The sequence below is a fragment of the Dromiciops gliroides genome, chromosome 4, assembly GCF_019393635.1.
Source record: "Dromiciops gliroides isolate mDroGli1 chromosome 4, mDroGli1.pri, whole genome shotgun sequence".
NCBI lineage: Eukaryota > Metazoa > Chordata > Mammalia > Microbiotheria > Microbiotheriidae > Dromiciops > Dromiciops gliroides.
In genome coordinates this window covers 191,927,927-191,944,551 of record NC_057864.1, presented here as the reverse complement: position 1 = coordinate 191,944,551, position 16,625 = coordinate 191,927,927, and the positions used below count along the sequence as shown (strand labels likewise).

At 39.7% G+C, this 16,625-nt stretch overlaps 1 protein-coding gene across 1 annotated transcript in view; it reads right to left on the bottom strand.

The window, feature by feature from the left end:
• Window positions 1–16,625, bottom strand: part of WNT3 (Wnt family member 3) — a 96,942-nt gene that overhangs the window by 18,271 nt on the left and 62,046 nt on the right. The window contains exon 2 of the mRNA XM_044004710.1: window positions 1,498–1,739. Within this exon, the coding sequence (XP_043860645.1) occupies window positions 1,498–1,739 (242 nt within the window). The remainder of the gene's footprint in view (window positions 1–1,497; window positions 1,740–16,625) is intronic.

The window sequence follows — 16,625 nt, the reverse complement described above, 5'->3', positions numbered from 1 at the left end:
GTGTGGCCCTAGGCAAGTCACTTAACCCCAATTGCCTCACTAAAAAAAAAAAAAAGGTACTGGGTGGTGTAGTGTTTAGAGTTTGGGCTCGGAGTTAGAAAGACCTGATTACTGTTTACTAGTTGAGCTTCCCTGAACAAGTCACTTAACTTCTCAGCCTCAGTTTCCTCATTTGTAATATAAGGAAGATAATAAAACCCACCCCAAAGGGTGGTTGATATATAATTAATTTATATATATTTTGAAATATATATAATTAAGTGAAATTATATATGTATGCATATATACATATAATGGTTATATATTATATATTACTATAAATCCTATATTATTAATAGATAGATAGATATATAAAGCCTTATGCAAACCTTAAGGTTCCATATAAATCTAGCTATTATTATTATTATTGGAAGTATCACTATTCCCATTTTACAGATCAGGAAACAGAATCAGAGAACTTAATTGACCTGCCCAGGATAACACAGCTAGTAAGTGCAGGAGGAGGAACTCAGCTTGGATTTTCCTGAATCTAGGTTCAGAGTGCTAACCACCATACCAAGAAGCCTCTCTAAAAAGTGGAGAAATATCAGGGCATATGAGGGAAAGCACTGGCCATGGAGTCAGTAGACTTGGGTTCAAATCCTAGCTCTGATACCTACTAGTTAGACAGAAGCTAGGTAAGTGACATAGTAGCTGAGTCTCATTTTCTTCTCCTGTAAAATGGCGATAATTTTGAAAACTATTCTCATGTGTAACTGGAAAATAATAAAATACTGAACTATCAAAAAAATTTAAATAAAATAGAAAAATGGTGATAATCATTACTAATGATGGTGAAGAAAGTGCTTTGTAAGCCTTGAAGTGCTTAAATATGATCCATTATTATTATTGGGTGAAGAGAATAGAGTGGAGGGCAGGAGAAAGGGAGAACATAATTAGGGGAAGAAAATTTGATGATGAGAGAAAAGAGAAGGGAGAGGGAAAGCTGGGAAAGTAGGTGAGTGGGTTTAATACACAGGGGCTGTGATTTAGTTCCTTAGAATTCCAATGCTCCCTAAAAATTACTCCAATCATGAACCTAGGATTACTAAATTCTAAGCTTGTCATATACACATTTGAAATCGTTTCATACTTTCTTCCCCTGACTTTAACTTCATCATCTTTGTCCATCTCATCCCCATTAGATTGTGAGTTCCTAGAGAGCATGGGACTATCTTTTGTCTATCTTTGTATCCTGGCACATAATGGACTTAATAAATGCTTACTGACTGACTGGTGAGCAATATCTGCCTTATTATTCATCTGAAGAGCAGCCCCAGAGACCTCCTTGAATCCTGAATCCAGAAGATCCCAATGAACTCATGCCCAATTTGCAGCAAACCATTGGAAGATGACACATTAAATAACAGTCACGCTAACCCTCTCCCCACCCTTTCACACTTCAATATCAGTGCCAGTTGGCCTTCTCTCTAGCCAGGCAGTGCCTTGTGGGCTCACCTTTGTCAAGGACTGGCCCAAAGATGGCCAGGCTGTCATCAATGGTGGTACAGTTCCAACGTCGACCACGGAACTGATGCTGACATTCTTGGATGCCCAGCTTCACTCCCTCTGCTACACTGGGCATGATCTCAATGTAGTTGCGGCAGAAACGGAGCTGCTTGGGGACCAAGCCAGGGATGGAGCCACAGAGGAGAGGCTGGGACCCCAGTGATGTGTACTGTTGCCCCAGGGCCAGGGACCTAGAACAGAGAGTAGAGAGTTACAGAGGCATGGCCACCATCACCACCACCAAGTACTTACCCAGGGTCTACCATTCTTTGAGCAGCAGATGGAAAGGTATCAGGTACAGTAGAAAGAAAGGGCATTGAACTGGGAGTCAAGACACTTGAGCTTTCATCTTGGCTCTTCTGTAGGAAGTCATGGCACCTTTGTTGAGTCTCTGCTGCTATCTGTTCCTCTCAGTCCTCTCTCCCCACCCCATAACATGAATGGATTTAACTAGATCAAGGGCTCTTAACAGAGGGTGCTTGAATTTGGTTTTTAAAACTAATCTAGGGGGCAGCTAGATGGCGCAGTGGATAGAGCACCGGCCCTGGAGTCAGGAGTACCTGAGTTCAAATCCGGCCTCAGACACTTAACACTTACTAGCTGTGTGACCCTAGGCAAGTCACTTAACCCCAATTGCCTCACTAAAAAACAAAAAACAAAAAAAAACGAATCTAAGTATATTTCTTTTTCTTTTCCCTAACTACATATTAATTTTTAAACATTTGGTGTTTTTTTTAAACATTTTGAGTTCCAAATTCTATCTCTCCCTCTTCCTTCCCCTCCCCTTCCCTGAGATAGTGAGCAATTGGATATAGATTATATATGTGCAATCATGTAAAAAATTTCCATATTAGTCATTCTGTATAAGAAAATGAATAAAAGAAAAAGAATGAAAGAAAGTAAAATATACTGGTTTCCTTTGTAATCATGTGAATTTTATTTCATGCATTTAAAAACTTTATTCTGAGAAGGGGTCTGTAGGCTTCATCAGACTGACAAAAGGGGCCATGACACAAAGGTTAGGAACCCCTGGACTCAATGATTTCTAAGGTCTCTTCTAGCCCCTACGTTCTAGGGGGTTCTGTGACTAACATCATAGGATCATGGATTTAGAGCTGGAAGGCACCTTGGAAGCCATCTAGATCAACCCACTCATTTTACTGATAAGGAAACTGAGGCACAGAGAAGTTAAATGACTTGCCCAGGGTAACACAATTGGGAGAGAGATTTCTGACCTAGGTCTTCTGGACTACAAATCCAGCACTCCCCACTCCATGCCGTCTTAGAAGGTGCCTTTACTTCTAGAAAAAAGAATCCATCCAGACCTGTGGGAAGCACCCAGAAAGCAGGGCTTTGGTCTCACTGAGCAGAACAGAAGGGCCCAAGTCAAAAGTACAACCAAAAAAATGTAAGTGAGCTAGAAAGATCTTTCTACCAAGGACCCAGGATTCATAGGATTTAGAGCAGAAAGTGACCTTGGAGATCATCAGTTTTACACACACAGAAACTGAGGCCCAGAGGGGTAAAGGGAGTTCCCCAGATGATGGAATATGTCACCAGGGCATATTATAGGGAAGGTTTTTTTGGTTTTTTTTTTTAGCGAGTCAATTAGGGTTAAGTGACTTGCCCAGGGTCACACAGCTAGTGTTAAGTGTCTGAGGCTGGATTTGAACTCAGGTACTCCTGACTCCAGGGCCGGTGCTCTATCCACTGAGCCGCCTAGCTGCCCCAGAAGGTTTTAAGAAAAAAAAAGTCAACAGCTATTTTTCTAGACTAGTTTAGCTGTAGAGTCTGATGATGGACAGATTTGGATTCAAGCCCAGTCTCTGCCTTTTACAATCTGTGTGGCCTTAGGTAAATCACTTTCCTTGTTTGAGGAAAAAGGGTTGGGCTTAGAGCTCCAGCATTCTAGGCCTAACATTCTATAGTCCTAGATGGTGTTAAGGGTCCCACCAAAAATCTATACATTCTCTGAGTGTTTAATGACCTTCCCTAGGGTCCAGATCTAAACAAAACCCCAAAAGATGACAAAGGCAGCCAAGAGAATGATTAGATAAAACCCTCAACCTTACATTGCCCATGACTGCCCATAGGAGAGCTTCTCATATCAATCAATCACTAAGCATTTATTATCATTATATTATATATTATATTATCAAATATCTATTAATACTATATTCTGTTATATGGTGATTATATAGTTATAGTGTTGTAGTATAATAATATATTAATTTATTATATTCATTATATAATGTGTAAATATTTTTATATAATATATAAGTATGTCACATTATATTATAAATATGCAAACATAAATAGTTATCATAGAAATATATTATATTTAATATATTATGTATTTATAGAAATATTTTATAATATAGTATAAATGCTTGCATAATGTATTCTATATAATATATAAATTTATTGTATTATGTAATTGTGCTATATATAATTTTATGTTTATTATGGCATTATATTTATGAGATAATATATTATGTGTTGTATTATATCATATATAAATATACTATTATATTTATTATATTATTATTAGCTAGCATTTATATAATACGTTCAGGTTTGCAAAGTGTTTGACATGAGTTATCTCTACTTCTCACAACCAGCCTGTCTGAAGTAGGTGCTATTGTTATCCCCATTTTACATATGAAGTAACTAAGGCAGACAGAGGTCAAGTGATTTGTCCCGGATCACACTGCTAGTAAATGTCTAAGTCAGGATTCAAACTCCACTTTGTATCTGCTGACCTGCTTTGTTTTTTCATCTCCATGGAACTCACTGTCTTTAGCAAGTTAAGCTCATTACCTCCAATCTCATCACCATGCTGTTCACTCGAGCCTTGACTGTTATCGCCTCCCTTAGCCTCCTCTCTGGCTGGGGAGCTGGAGGATAGGGTTGCAAACTCTACCGAATACCTTCCTTTATAGAGTGTAGAAATTGGACTTTCGGACTCACTCCACTCTTCATTTGCTGCCCTACCTAGTTTTTTTCAACTCTACAGAACAAGATGCCCCTGACCTGGGTACTCCCTTGGTCATCCCTTCTTCCACTGCTTTTCTGCCTCTTTTTGTGTGTTATCTCCCTCATTAGATTGTAAACTCCTTGAGGACAGGAACTATTATTAATTGTAGCCTCAGAACTTAGCACAATGCCTAGCATATTATGGGTGCTTAATACATGTTTATTGGATTGGATTGGATTGATTCAGCTGAAGAAAAAAAAAAAGACAAAAAGAATAAAACAATCCTTACTCTCAAACAGTTGACCTTCTATTGGATGAGACAATAAGTACATATAATAGGATCATAGACTTAAAACTAGAAGGTGCCATGGAAACCATTGAGTCTAGCCCCCTTCACTTTACAGATGCAGAAAATAAGATTCAGAATGTTTAAGTGACTTGCCCTGGGTCATTCAGCTAAATGTCTGCAGCTGGATTTGAACTCAAATGGCACAGTGGATAGAGTGCTTAGTGTGTGACCCTGGGCAAGTCACTTCACTCTGTTTGCCTATCTTCTCAGCTGTAAAACGAGCAGGAGGAAATGTCAAACCAGTCCAGGGTCTTTGCCAAAAAAACCCTAAAAGGGGTCATGAAGAGTTGGACATGGCTGAAAAATGACAACTTCCTGACTTCAAGGATAGTGGCTTAAATATCAAATACAATTATATTGCTTACTATAGGTCCTTGTGCACATGTTCTGATTGATATAATATGCTGAGAACCAACAGAAAAGGAGTGGGAAGTCAAATGAGGGGTATGAACCATTAATTCAATGTCATACTCATTCAGATAAGACAGAAGAGGGACATGAAGGTGACATAGCAGTGTGGGGTAAGGTGTAGGATTGACTGATGGTCACCTCACCCATGTTCTTCATTGCTCATGGAGATACTCAAAGGTCCCAGAGGGCAACATACAGAGGGATTCCAAAGCAGTGTGACATGGACATAGACATGGACATGGACACAGGCAGCATGAAAGAGAATTTCTGTAACCCTGGAGGATTAGGGAGAAAAAAGAACTCTAAGGCCCCAGAGTTTGTTATCCTACTATGCCTTCCTTTGGACCTGTTCCAGGTTGTCAGTATCCTTTATTATTAATGCCCTTTAAATACTTGAAAATGGCTAAAAAAGGTCCTGGTAAGTCTTCTCTTCCATAGTCAAACCTCCTCATTTCCTTCAATAGATACTTGGGTGGCATCATTTTGAATCCTTTCACCTCTTCCTCCTCCCCCTCCATCATCTCCATATTGTCGATGTCCTTCCTTATGGGTGGACATGGACACAACACCCTAGATGAGGTGTGACCAGGGAAGTCTAAAATCATATTGGCTTTTTTTAGCTTCTAGGTCACAATCTTTATGACTTGAATTCCAAGTCCACTAAAACACTCAAATCTCTTTTCACGTAAACTTGTCTAGCCATGTCTCCTCATTCTATAGTTCTGTGGTTGATGTTAAAGACAACAACAACAACAATAACAACAACCATGTTTTGATGCCTTTTGTCTTTATACCACAGTCATTTCTTGGTGATGGTAGGGAACCCTCTGTACTCCAGCCTGAACCCTCTCTTGTTACAGTAAGAAACAATTAGGCAAAAATATTTGATTTAAGGAAAGGAAGGGAAGGGAAGAGAAGAGGAGGGGAGATTCAGTTCTAGTTGACACTCCTATCTTTACTGTGAGTCTAAAGGTGTGTTTCATTTTCTCTCCTCTGATATTGACATTATTTTTTCTCAGTGTTTGACTTACTGGTAGTAATTCTTTTATTTACATTGTTTTTGTCATTGTGTATATTGTACATTTGGTTTGGCTTATTTTACTTTGCATCAGTGTATGTTAATTTTCTCATGTTTCTTTGAATTCCTCGTTTTTGTCATTAAAAAAATAGCACAGTATTAGTCCATTGCATTCATATACCATAGTTTTTTCAGCCTTTTCCCAAGGATAGGCAACCAATTCAGCGCTTTTGCTACAACAAAGAGTGCTATTATGAACATTTTGTAATATATTGGACTTTCTTTTCTATTTACTTAGTTGAGGTAGATTGCCACTAATGTGATCATTCAGGAGGTTTAGTCACTTTCTTGAATAATTCCAAATTGTTATGTAGATCTCTTAAATCATTTTACTGTTCTATCCACAAAATTGTGGTGTGTCAATCTTCCCACAGTCCCTCCAACATTGATTATTCCCATTTTTTGTCAACTTTGCCCATTTTCAGGGTGTGAGGAGAACCTTAGAGTAGTTTTAATTTTAATTTCTCTTCTATTTCTATTATTTAATTTCTTTTTACTATTCTAAATTTTAAGCATGTTTTTTCTATGATCACCTGCTATTTACAATTCTTTTGAAAATTGTTCATATTCTTTTATCATTTATTTAATTAGGTACAGTTAATTTTTTAACCTAAATGTAGTAAATTAGATTTATTCCTATTAAATTTCATTGTATTGGATTTGTCCCACCCTTTAGGTCTATAACAATGAAGATCATGCTATCTAAGGGGGCATTAACAGAATCACAGCATCCAGAATAAGACTGCTTATCCACAAAGATAGCATTAGAGACTTTACCAAATGCTTTGCTAAAATCTAAGTATACTATATCTGCAAGCATTCTGATGACCTACCAGCCATCAATTTAATCTATTCTTTAAAAAGATGAAGGTTTGGGGGGACGGGGGTGTTGGGTGGGATAATGAGGGTTAAGTGACTTGCTCAAGGTCACACAGCTAGTAAGAGTCAAGTGTCTGAGGTTGGATTTGAACTCAGGCCCTCCTGAATCCAGGACCAGTGCTTTATCCACTGTGCTACCTAGCTATCCCATAAAAGATGGTTTTGTTGAATCCTTTGGTTTGGTTTGGTTTTTTGCCTCATAATTATTTCTTAATATGTACCCCCCCCCCCATCAAAGTCTCCCTGGAAGGAAGGAAGGAAGGAAGGAAGGGAGGGAGGGAGGGAGGAAAGGAAAAAGGGACGAAGGGAGGGAGGGGGAGATAAGGAAAGAAATAAAAGGAAGGAAGACAGTTAAGTCAAACTAACCTGATTGAATCTGACAATATATAGAACATTCCATATCCATAATATTCCACTTCTCTCTGAAGAGGAGGGAAGGGTATTTCATCATTTGTTCTCTTGGACCAAAACGGATCATGATGGTTAATGATGGTTTGTCTGCCTTTTAGTGTTGTTACTTATAGCATCACAAGCATTATGTATGTAGCAGCTAGGTGGAACAGCAGATAGAATGCTGTAGCCAGAGTGAGAAAGACGAATTCAAATCAGGACTCAGACACTTATTAACTGTATGACCCTTGGAAACTCACTTAATTTCTGTCTGCCTCAGTTTCCTTATCTGCAAAATGGGAATAGTAATAATGTCTACTTCTCAAGGTTGTTTTAAGGATCGAAACATATATCTATAAAGTGCTTTGCAAAATATAGTGTTATAAAAATGCTAGCTATCATTTAGTTTTCTTGCTTCTGGTTTCTTCATTTCACATCAGTTCACATGTTTTCCCATATTTTTCTTATTTCCTCAGTTTCACTATTTTTACAGCATAACAATATTCCATTACATATCCACAGTCTGTTTAGTCATTCCTAATTAATAGATACTCACTGTTTCCAGTTTCTCATTGCCCACCCGAAAAATGTTGTTAGAAATTTCGTGGGATCTTTTGTTCTGGTGTTTAACCTTCTGAAGGTATATATCCAGTAGTCATTATCATCGGGTCAAAGAGAATGAACAGTTTATTGACTTTTCTAGAATAATTCTAAATTGTTTTCCATAATGGCAGTACCAATCCACAGTTCTATAAGTAGCATATTGGAATGCCTGTCTTCCCATAGCACCTCTAAAATTGGCTATTTTCAATATGGCCTATTCTTGATGAAGCCATGATGACTTTTAGTGAACACTACTTCCCTTTCTAACTGCTCACAAACCATCGTTTTAATATTAAGTTCTAGAATTTTGCTACATCCAGAAGTCAAGTTCCCTAGCCTATGGTTTGTAAATTCTCATCCTTCCCTTCTTTTGAAAATCAGCTCATTATCTCCCTTTTCCCAACCCTTCTCCTATTCTCTAAGATCTTTGAAAAATCACAAACTTGCGGGGCAGCTAGGTGGCACAGTGGATAGAGCACCGGCCCTGGAGTCAGGAGTACCTGAGTTCAAATCCAGCCTCAGACACTTAACACTTACTAGCTGTGTGACCCTGGGCAAGTCACTTAACCCCAATTGCCTCACAAAAAAACAAAACAAAAAACAAAACAAAAAAAAAGAAAAATCACAAACTTGCATACTAACTACGTTATTCAATCAATTCTTCTAGTATCTTGCTTGAACTTAAACATGGAACTCTCATACCATTTCCTAGCTTTTCTTAGGTTTCTGCTCCCTACTAACGATATTCATTCTATCCCATCCATTTAAGCATCATTTTCTTTGTTGAAAAAAAAAACAGAAGGAAAATAAGAGTTGAGTATTTTAGTCTCTCACTTCCACCCATTATTTCATTCCACCAACTCCAAATGGTGCTCTGATCCTTTCTTTGAGCCTCTTCTTGCCCTCAATATAACTTAAAAAGAAAATGTTTTCTTTAGCATTTATAACCAATTCACTTCTGATCATTGTCATGTAACACAATTGTTATGAAAAGGACCTTGCCACTTTAAAAATTCATCTTCAGTTACTTGTCCTTGCTTCCATCTATCTTTTAAAATCTGTTAGTTACCTGCGCAAAGAGGATCACAAACTTGGAGGTGAAAGAAAATTGTCTGTTCCATTCTCTTAATTTTGCAGATGAGAAAACTGAGGCCCATTGAGGTTAAGATCCAACATCACACAGGTAGTAAATTAATTCTCTGTATAGTCATTTTGGTCTCTTTAGGCAGCTCCCTATTTTTCCTACTCATCAGAATGGCATTTCTTTGTGTCCTAACAATTTCATCTAATCTGGATTCCTCCATAATTTCTCACTTCAGAACCCATGGAGTTTGGTTAAAAAGGCAGTGTGATTTGGTGAGGAAAGCCAGGAATATGTAGCAAAGCTCTACTGCTTACTTCATGTGTGTAAGCATATCTATGACTAAGAGTCTTCTCTTCTAAAGCAGTCCCCATTATATCCTAAATTATCTGTCTGATGGGTATAATCATCACAATAGTTGCCAGGTACCAAAGCAGACAGGCAACAAGCATTTTTAAAGTACTCACTATGTCCCAGGCACTGTGCTAAGCAAAAAGATAGTTTCTGCCCTCAAAGAAGCTTACATTCTAATTGTGAAAGATAATACATAAAAGAGGAATGAAATGGGGAGGAGAGATGATATCAACATGGGGCCATTGTAGCAAAACCTGGAGAGTCAGAAGCATAGCTAAATGGGGAATGAAGTATGGTCTTCCTGGACCTGTCCCCAAAATGGAGGCCCCTGGAAGGGACTCACCAGTGGAGGAAGGGGGCTGGCATGAATAAAAGAAGTTCCAGAGAGAGAAGACATAATTCCATGAGACAAAGACTGGAGATTTAGAAACACAGCCAGACTAGTATCTGTAAACTCTGGTTTCTCTTGCCACCAAAATTAAACAGGGGTTGGCAACATTTAACTCTCTTTAATTCTGACTACTACAGTCATCTCTTGCTTTTCTTTCTCTACTCTTTCTCTCTCTTCCTCCCATTTTCAAACTCTCTTCCTTCTTCTTCTCCTCACTTGCCTATACTTTAGATCTGCCAATGGTCCACACAGGCATTGTTCAACTTCATGAGAGGCCTTCGTGTCTATAGACAGGTGCTGAGTCCTGTCCTTTGGACTATAGAATGTCAGAGCTAGAGGAGACCTTAGAAAACATAAAGTAGAATGTTGGAGCAGAACTAAGCCATATGTAACAGGGAGGAAATGGGAAAGAATGACTCCACCCATACAAGGGTGGAGGCCAGAGAGAGGGAATAGTTAGCTTTCCTGCTAAACCAAAGAATTCCAGAGCCCAGCTACTGTTCCACTCAGACTATAGAATGTCAAAACTAGGAGGGATCTTAGAATTTGGAATGTCAGACCTGTAAGGGAACTGGAAAAGGATCTCATGTCCAATATCATTTTACAGAAAAAGCATAGGTTCAAAGAACAAAATGATTTAAAATCATAGAATTGAAGCATGGAAAGTACCAAACCCAGAACAGAACCCCCAAGTCCCTAGCCTCCCTCTCTAGTATTCCTTTCACTACAAGGAAGAAAACCAATAAAGCTGATTACAGGGAAGAGGACCAAGAGAGCCAAAATACTTATCAGTCTTCACCATAAAAAAAAAAAATGGTAGAAGTCAATGACTCATTTTCTACTCTCTTCAATACTCCAGGGTCAATGATTTGACCTTTTCTTCAAGTCCCAGCTAAAATTTTACCTTTTACAGGAATGCCTCTTAATTCTAGTGCCTTCCTTCTATTGATTATTTCCAACTTATCTGTTTATAAGTCATGTTTATACATAGTTGTTTGCATGGTATCTCCCTTATTAGACTGTAATTTCCTTGAGGGCAGGCATTGTCTTTTGCCTTTCTTTGAATCCTCAGCACTTAGCCCAGTGTCTAACACTCAATAAGTGCTTAATAAATGCTTATTGAGCAAGTGCAGCCTTAAGAAATATTTGTTGACTAAGTTCTTTGCTGTATTCCTTCTGTGAGGCTCTTTAAATGGTCTCTCTATGCTCAGAAAGATGATTAAGCAAGGAGTTAGTTAAGAAAAGGCCCTGTATTCTCTTGTCAATCTCTACTGTGGTTAGAACCTCCAAAGCTTCCTCTGGCATCTGTCCCTGACAATCAAGAAATCCTTCCTTCCATTTAGCTGAAATCTCTCCTCCCAACATATTCACACGGACATATTCATCACTCCTCATTCCCTCAAAAGGAAAAAGTATAGGAATCATAGCCTCCTGTAGCTATGAGGCCTTAGGAAATCATCCTTTCTATCCCCCTGCCTCCAGACAGTACCATGTTTAACTGGGTTAATTGAACAGAGACCTAGGAAGCCTGGAGGAACAAAAGGCAAACCAGAGAGCAAAGGCCATATTGGAAACGGCAGCATAGGAAGCACAAACATGCTGATCAACTGGGAAGTTTCATCTTGGATCTGGGAATTAGAGCAGTCAGTGATCAGCTATTAAGGACATCATCTAAAAATGAGGGTTTCCCTTCATGGGTTAGAGTGCAGTGCTAAAGAAGCCAAGGTCAAGGGTCTGGTTTACATAGTGGGATTTAAGGGCACCAGGAAGATCCACCTCCCAGCTGATTCTAGAAACTCTATCACTTAGGGAATCCCTCCTTGGGCTTCAACCTTCCTACTAGAATTGGCAAAGTTGAAGCTGGAGTTGAAGTCAGATCTATCTATGTTGTAATGATTGGAATGACGCCACCTGCTGGAGACTTATTGTAGAAGAGTTCCGCCCATGAAGCGAAGGTCTTTGAGGGCAAGACCAGGAGTCTTTTCTTTGGCGTCAGGAAGTGACGCGGGCTAGTGGGAGGAGGAAGGAAGAGACTGGTGCTCGCTCTCACACTCTTTCCTCTGGACTCTGGCGGAGAGCGGAGCTAGAAATGTGCTCTCCCTTTAATAGATAGGAATCTAGGCCTTTCTCTCTCTCTTTACCAAATTCTTATTCTCCTTAATAAATGCTTAAAAGTCTAACTCTTGCTAAAGCTTATAATTTATTGGCGACCACTCATTAGATATTTTAGACAGTTTAGCTAGAATTTTAGCCCTTAACAATATCTACCTATAGATATAAATAGATTTGTGGGTTTCCTGGGTAGAGGCAACAGTTGAAGTAGTAAGATTGAATGTGATCGTAAGGGAAGAGAATAAAGAAAAATCTGAGGCTATGGATGAATGAAAAGCATTTAATAAGTCCTTAGAATGGGTAAAGGAGCTTATATTCTCATGGGGGAGACAATTTAAAGAAGAGGTTTCAACTCTGAATCAGATTGAAAGTTCTTGTGGGGGTGCTGCTAAATGGCGCAGTGGTAAAGCACCGACCCTGGATTTAGGAGTACCTGAGTTCAAATCCGACCTCAGACACTTGACACTTACTAGCTGTGTGACCCTGGGCAAGTCACTTAACCCTCATTGCCCTGCAAAAAACAAACAAACAAACAAAAACGAAAGTTCTTGTGGTCCCCAGAGCTCAGGAATAAAGCATCTTCTCTAACATCATTTCCATTCATCAAAATCATATCCACTTGTGATGTTGAGTCAGTAGTGCCAAGGACTTCAGTGGCAAAAATCTTAGAGAAATCAATATGGTGAAATTATAATGTCCTACAGAACTAGAGGAAGGCCTCTGGAATGTAGGGTGGGGCCCCCCATGGAAGATTTAGGGAAAGATGTGGACAACAGTCACACAGGATGAGAGAGGCATGGATGGCTTACAATCTGTATCAAAGGAGGGAATAATATCCACATTGATGAGATCACTATCAAAGTATCAAAGAAATCATAGTGTGAATGCAGTTGTCTGGTCCTCTTTTGACAACAGACTTTAGATGAGGAGTATAATTACATTAGGGTGCTGGGTGGAGAGAGGAGAGACAGACAGACAGAGACAGAGAGAAACGCTAAAGATAATCTTTACTCCATAATTTTGCCCAGAACCTGACCTAAATGAGACAGCTTTGATGTCCCTCTTATTTTAGTTGATACCATGGGACCCGATGCTCTGTTGGACCCTCCCCAACCAACACCACCCCCGCAGTCCATTAGTCCTTAAAGCATCCGGAGGTGTCCGCCTTCATACAGGAGTGGAGAGTTCTTCACTTCCGCCAAGTAAGCTCCTGGGTTTAAGATCTGAGATGGCTCTCCAGGGTGAGACCAGCCTGGCACCCAGCAGCTGGTGAGGGCAAAGGAGGGCATCCTCCTAGGCTCCTTGGCCACATTGCCTTTCCCACCCTGGAGTTATTTTTACCCTTATTTATACCCTGAGAAAGGATACACTCCCAGGCAAGCTACCCTTCCCCCACAGTAACAGATCATTTTTCATCCCACTCTCTACATGTGACCCATCTTTCCTATCCACCCACAAAACCTCTTAGACTGATGTGGACAACCAACTGGAGCAAGAAGCAGATACAAGCAAGGATTGTAGAAGGCTATAATATAAACATAAGCTTTGGCTTATGAGTCTCACATGGATCCCAGTTCAGTCTTGAGGGCTTTTCAAGAATTAACATTATCTATGACCTGTTTAGAACCCACTCTGGATTTCCCCTGAAGGCATCAGTATCTGACTTATTTCTCCAACCAGGGTCTTCCTTCAGAAATGTCAGGACTTGGCTTATTTCCAACTCATCTAGGTGTTCCTCTCTCTTAGGAGGACTCCTTGGAATTTCAAGAATCTTCTCCAGTGGAGTAATTCTCCTCTCTCTGCTCCTTCTATGTCTCTCTCCCCCCCCCCCCCCGCCCCTGCCACCACTTCCTTCTATGTCTCTAGCACCAATTCTTCAATGCACATGATTCTCTGTTGGGGCCCCATAGATACCATAGATACAAAGGTCTCTCCTCAGGAAACTGAGTCTGTATCTGTGTCTTTCCAAAAACTTTTCTCTGTCCAATAAAAGAAGCTTCCTTTCGGGCATGACTGTGTACACCAGCTACATGACATTATCAATATCCCTTCCCAAAGTGAAATCAATTTATATAGCACTTATACCCACAGCTGATACCTCTTAGCCTGGTGTCAGCAGACCACTGACAGCATAAACATTGACCAAAGACATTGAGTAGCAGAGCTTTCCCTGGCAATGAGATGAAGATTACTCCATGTGGCAAAGGTTAGGGAAATATTTGTGTTGAGGTCAACCTATACATCCAATCAACTTATGCCTGACAATATAAGCATGATAAGAACACACAAAAAGTCATATAGGAGGGAGCAGCTAGGTGGCGCAGTAGATACAGCACCAGCCCTGGAGTCAGGAGGACCTGAGTTCAAATCCAGCCTCAGACACTTAACACTTACTAGCTGTGTGACCCTGGGGGCAAGTCACTTAACCCCAATTGCCTTACCAAAAAAAAAAAGGCATAAAGCATTAAACCAACAGGGATATTACTTAATCTCCCTGGGCCTCCATATGTAAAATGGGATTGGGTGGGTGGGGGCAGTTTGGACTCAATGACCTCTAAGATTCCTTCCAGTTCTATATTTGTTATCATATTGACTATTTATCGATCTATCCATTCAAAAAATATTTCCTGGGAGAAAAATGGCAGTTGCCTCTCCTGAGGCTGACCCAGCAGGAGTTAAGAACACATTCTATAAACCCATAACCTTTTTTTGTGGCATGGATCCCTGTGGCTTTACAGATTCCTTAGAATACTGTATGTATGTGTGTGTGTATATATGTGTGTGTGTGTGTAGGATTGTAAAAGAAACCAATCATATTGAAATAATGATACCACTCCAGTATCTTTGCCAAGAAAATCCCAAATGGGGTTACAAAATGTCAGACACAACTGAACAACAACAACTTTTTCCCACCCAAGTCCAAGGACCACCAAAATCTATCCTTGTATTCCTCATTAAGAACTCTTGTTCTGTGCATTTGTAGCTTCCCTTTATAATCTAAGGACCTATTATCCATGAATAGATCTAAACTCTAGTTTCAGTCTGCAAAACCTCTCAGAACTATAGTGTTAGAAGTAAAAGAGTTATTAGACTCTGGATTTGGTGTCTGAACCTTACTGGGTCCCAGTTTGTTCATCTGTATGAGATGGCTTCTAGGGAATTCCTTCCAAATCTAAATATATGACTGTGAGGTAAAACAGAGAGTAGATCCCTCTGGCTAGAGCTGGGAGTTTAGTTATAAAAGAAGTGGGATAGAAAGATAAAAAGGAAGGTTGTGGCTAGATTATACAGAGTCTTGGATGCCAGACCAGGGAACGCAGACTTTAACCTACAGATTAGACAAAGCTACTGAGCTACATTAGAGTTTGTCAAGGGGGTATTTGGGGGAAAAATAATCTGTCAAGAGATACATATGATGGATTGGAGGCACAGAAGTCATTTACTTCCAGTTTAATTAGTAATTAATTTAGTAGCACAAAAGAACATTGTCATATGGTGGCCTTCCTATAATGGTGAGAGGACAGAATAGATAATAATGCTTTTCTAGTGTTTCTCCAATTTTTAAGGGTAGGAAGAGACAGTGCTACTTAGCTCTGGGACCCTGAGATGTGGTCAACAAGTGCTTGTTCAACTTATCCATCTATACTCTTGGTAATTATATCTCACATTTAAGCGATACTTTGTTTAGCAAAAACACTCTACACACATTATCTCATTGGATCCTCACAACAATCCTGTGAGGTAGGTGTTATTACTGTCCCCATTTTACAGATGAGAAAACAGAGGCTTACAGAGGTGAAATGGTATACCCAGGAGTCACACAGTATCTGAGGTAATATTGAAACCCATGTCTTTCTAAATCCAAATCCAGGGTATATTGCCTCTTTATGAGTCTATAAACTCGGCTCATGCTCCCTCTTAGCCTTCCGCATTTCTGTTTCTAGATGGGAAGAGCCAATCTTTCTAGGCTATCCTACTACAGGCCTTTTTTTGTCCCAATTTTTGACTCCTTATTGCTCAGGGTTCTGACTCGAAGACTTAGTATCTCTTAAAATGTCTGACATCTAGTGTGTGCACATGTGCACACCTTTACTCATGCAAAGTAGAGGGAAGATGGTAACGATTCACCTGGAACTGGCTAAGATACTTAGGTAGGACCGCCATCAAAATGATGCCTTGTGCTCCACCTGCTGGTTTCACCATAGTACTAGATGAAGAAGTATCCTTCCTACTTCCAGGATCAAAGGATCTTGGGGCAAATAGGCTAATCCCCAAAGAAGAGAAGGAAAAGGAAGAACACCATGGAGGACAGAGGGAGAGAAGTGATGAATTTTTAGCATTAAAGGTTCTTCTCTCTATACTAGGAAAGCAGAAAAAGGGAAACGTGACTAGGATGATGCATTCAACAAAAAAAGTACACTGGTTCGAGGACTTGGGAAATCTTTGTCAAAC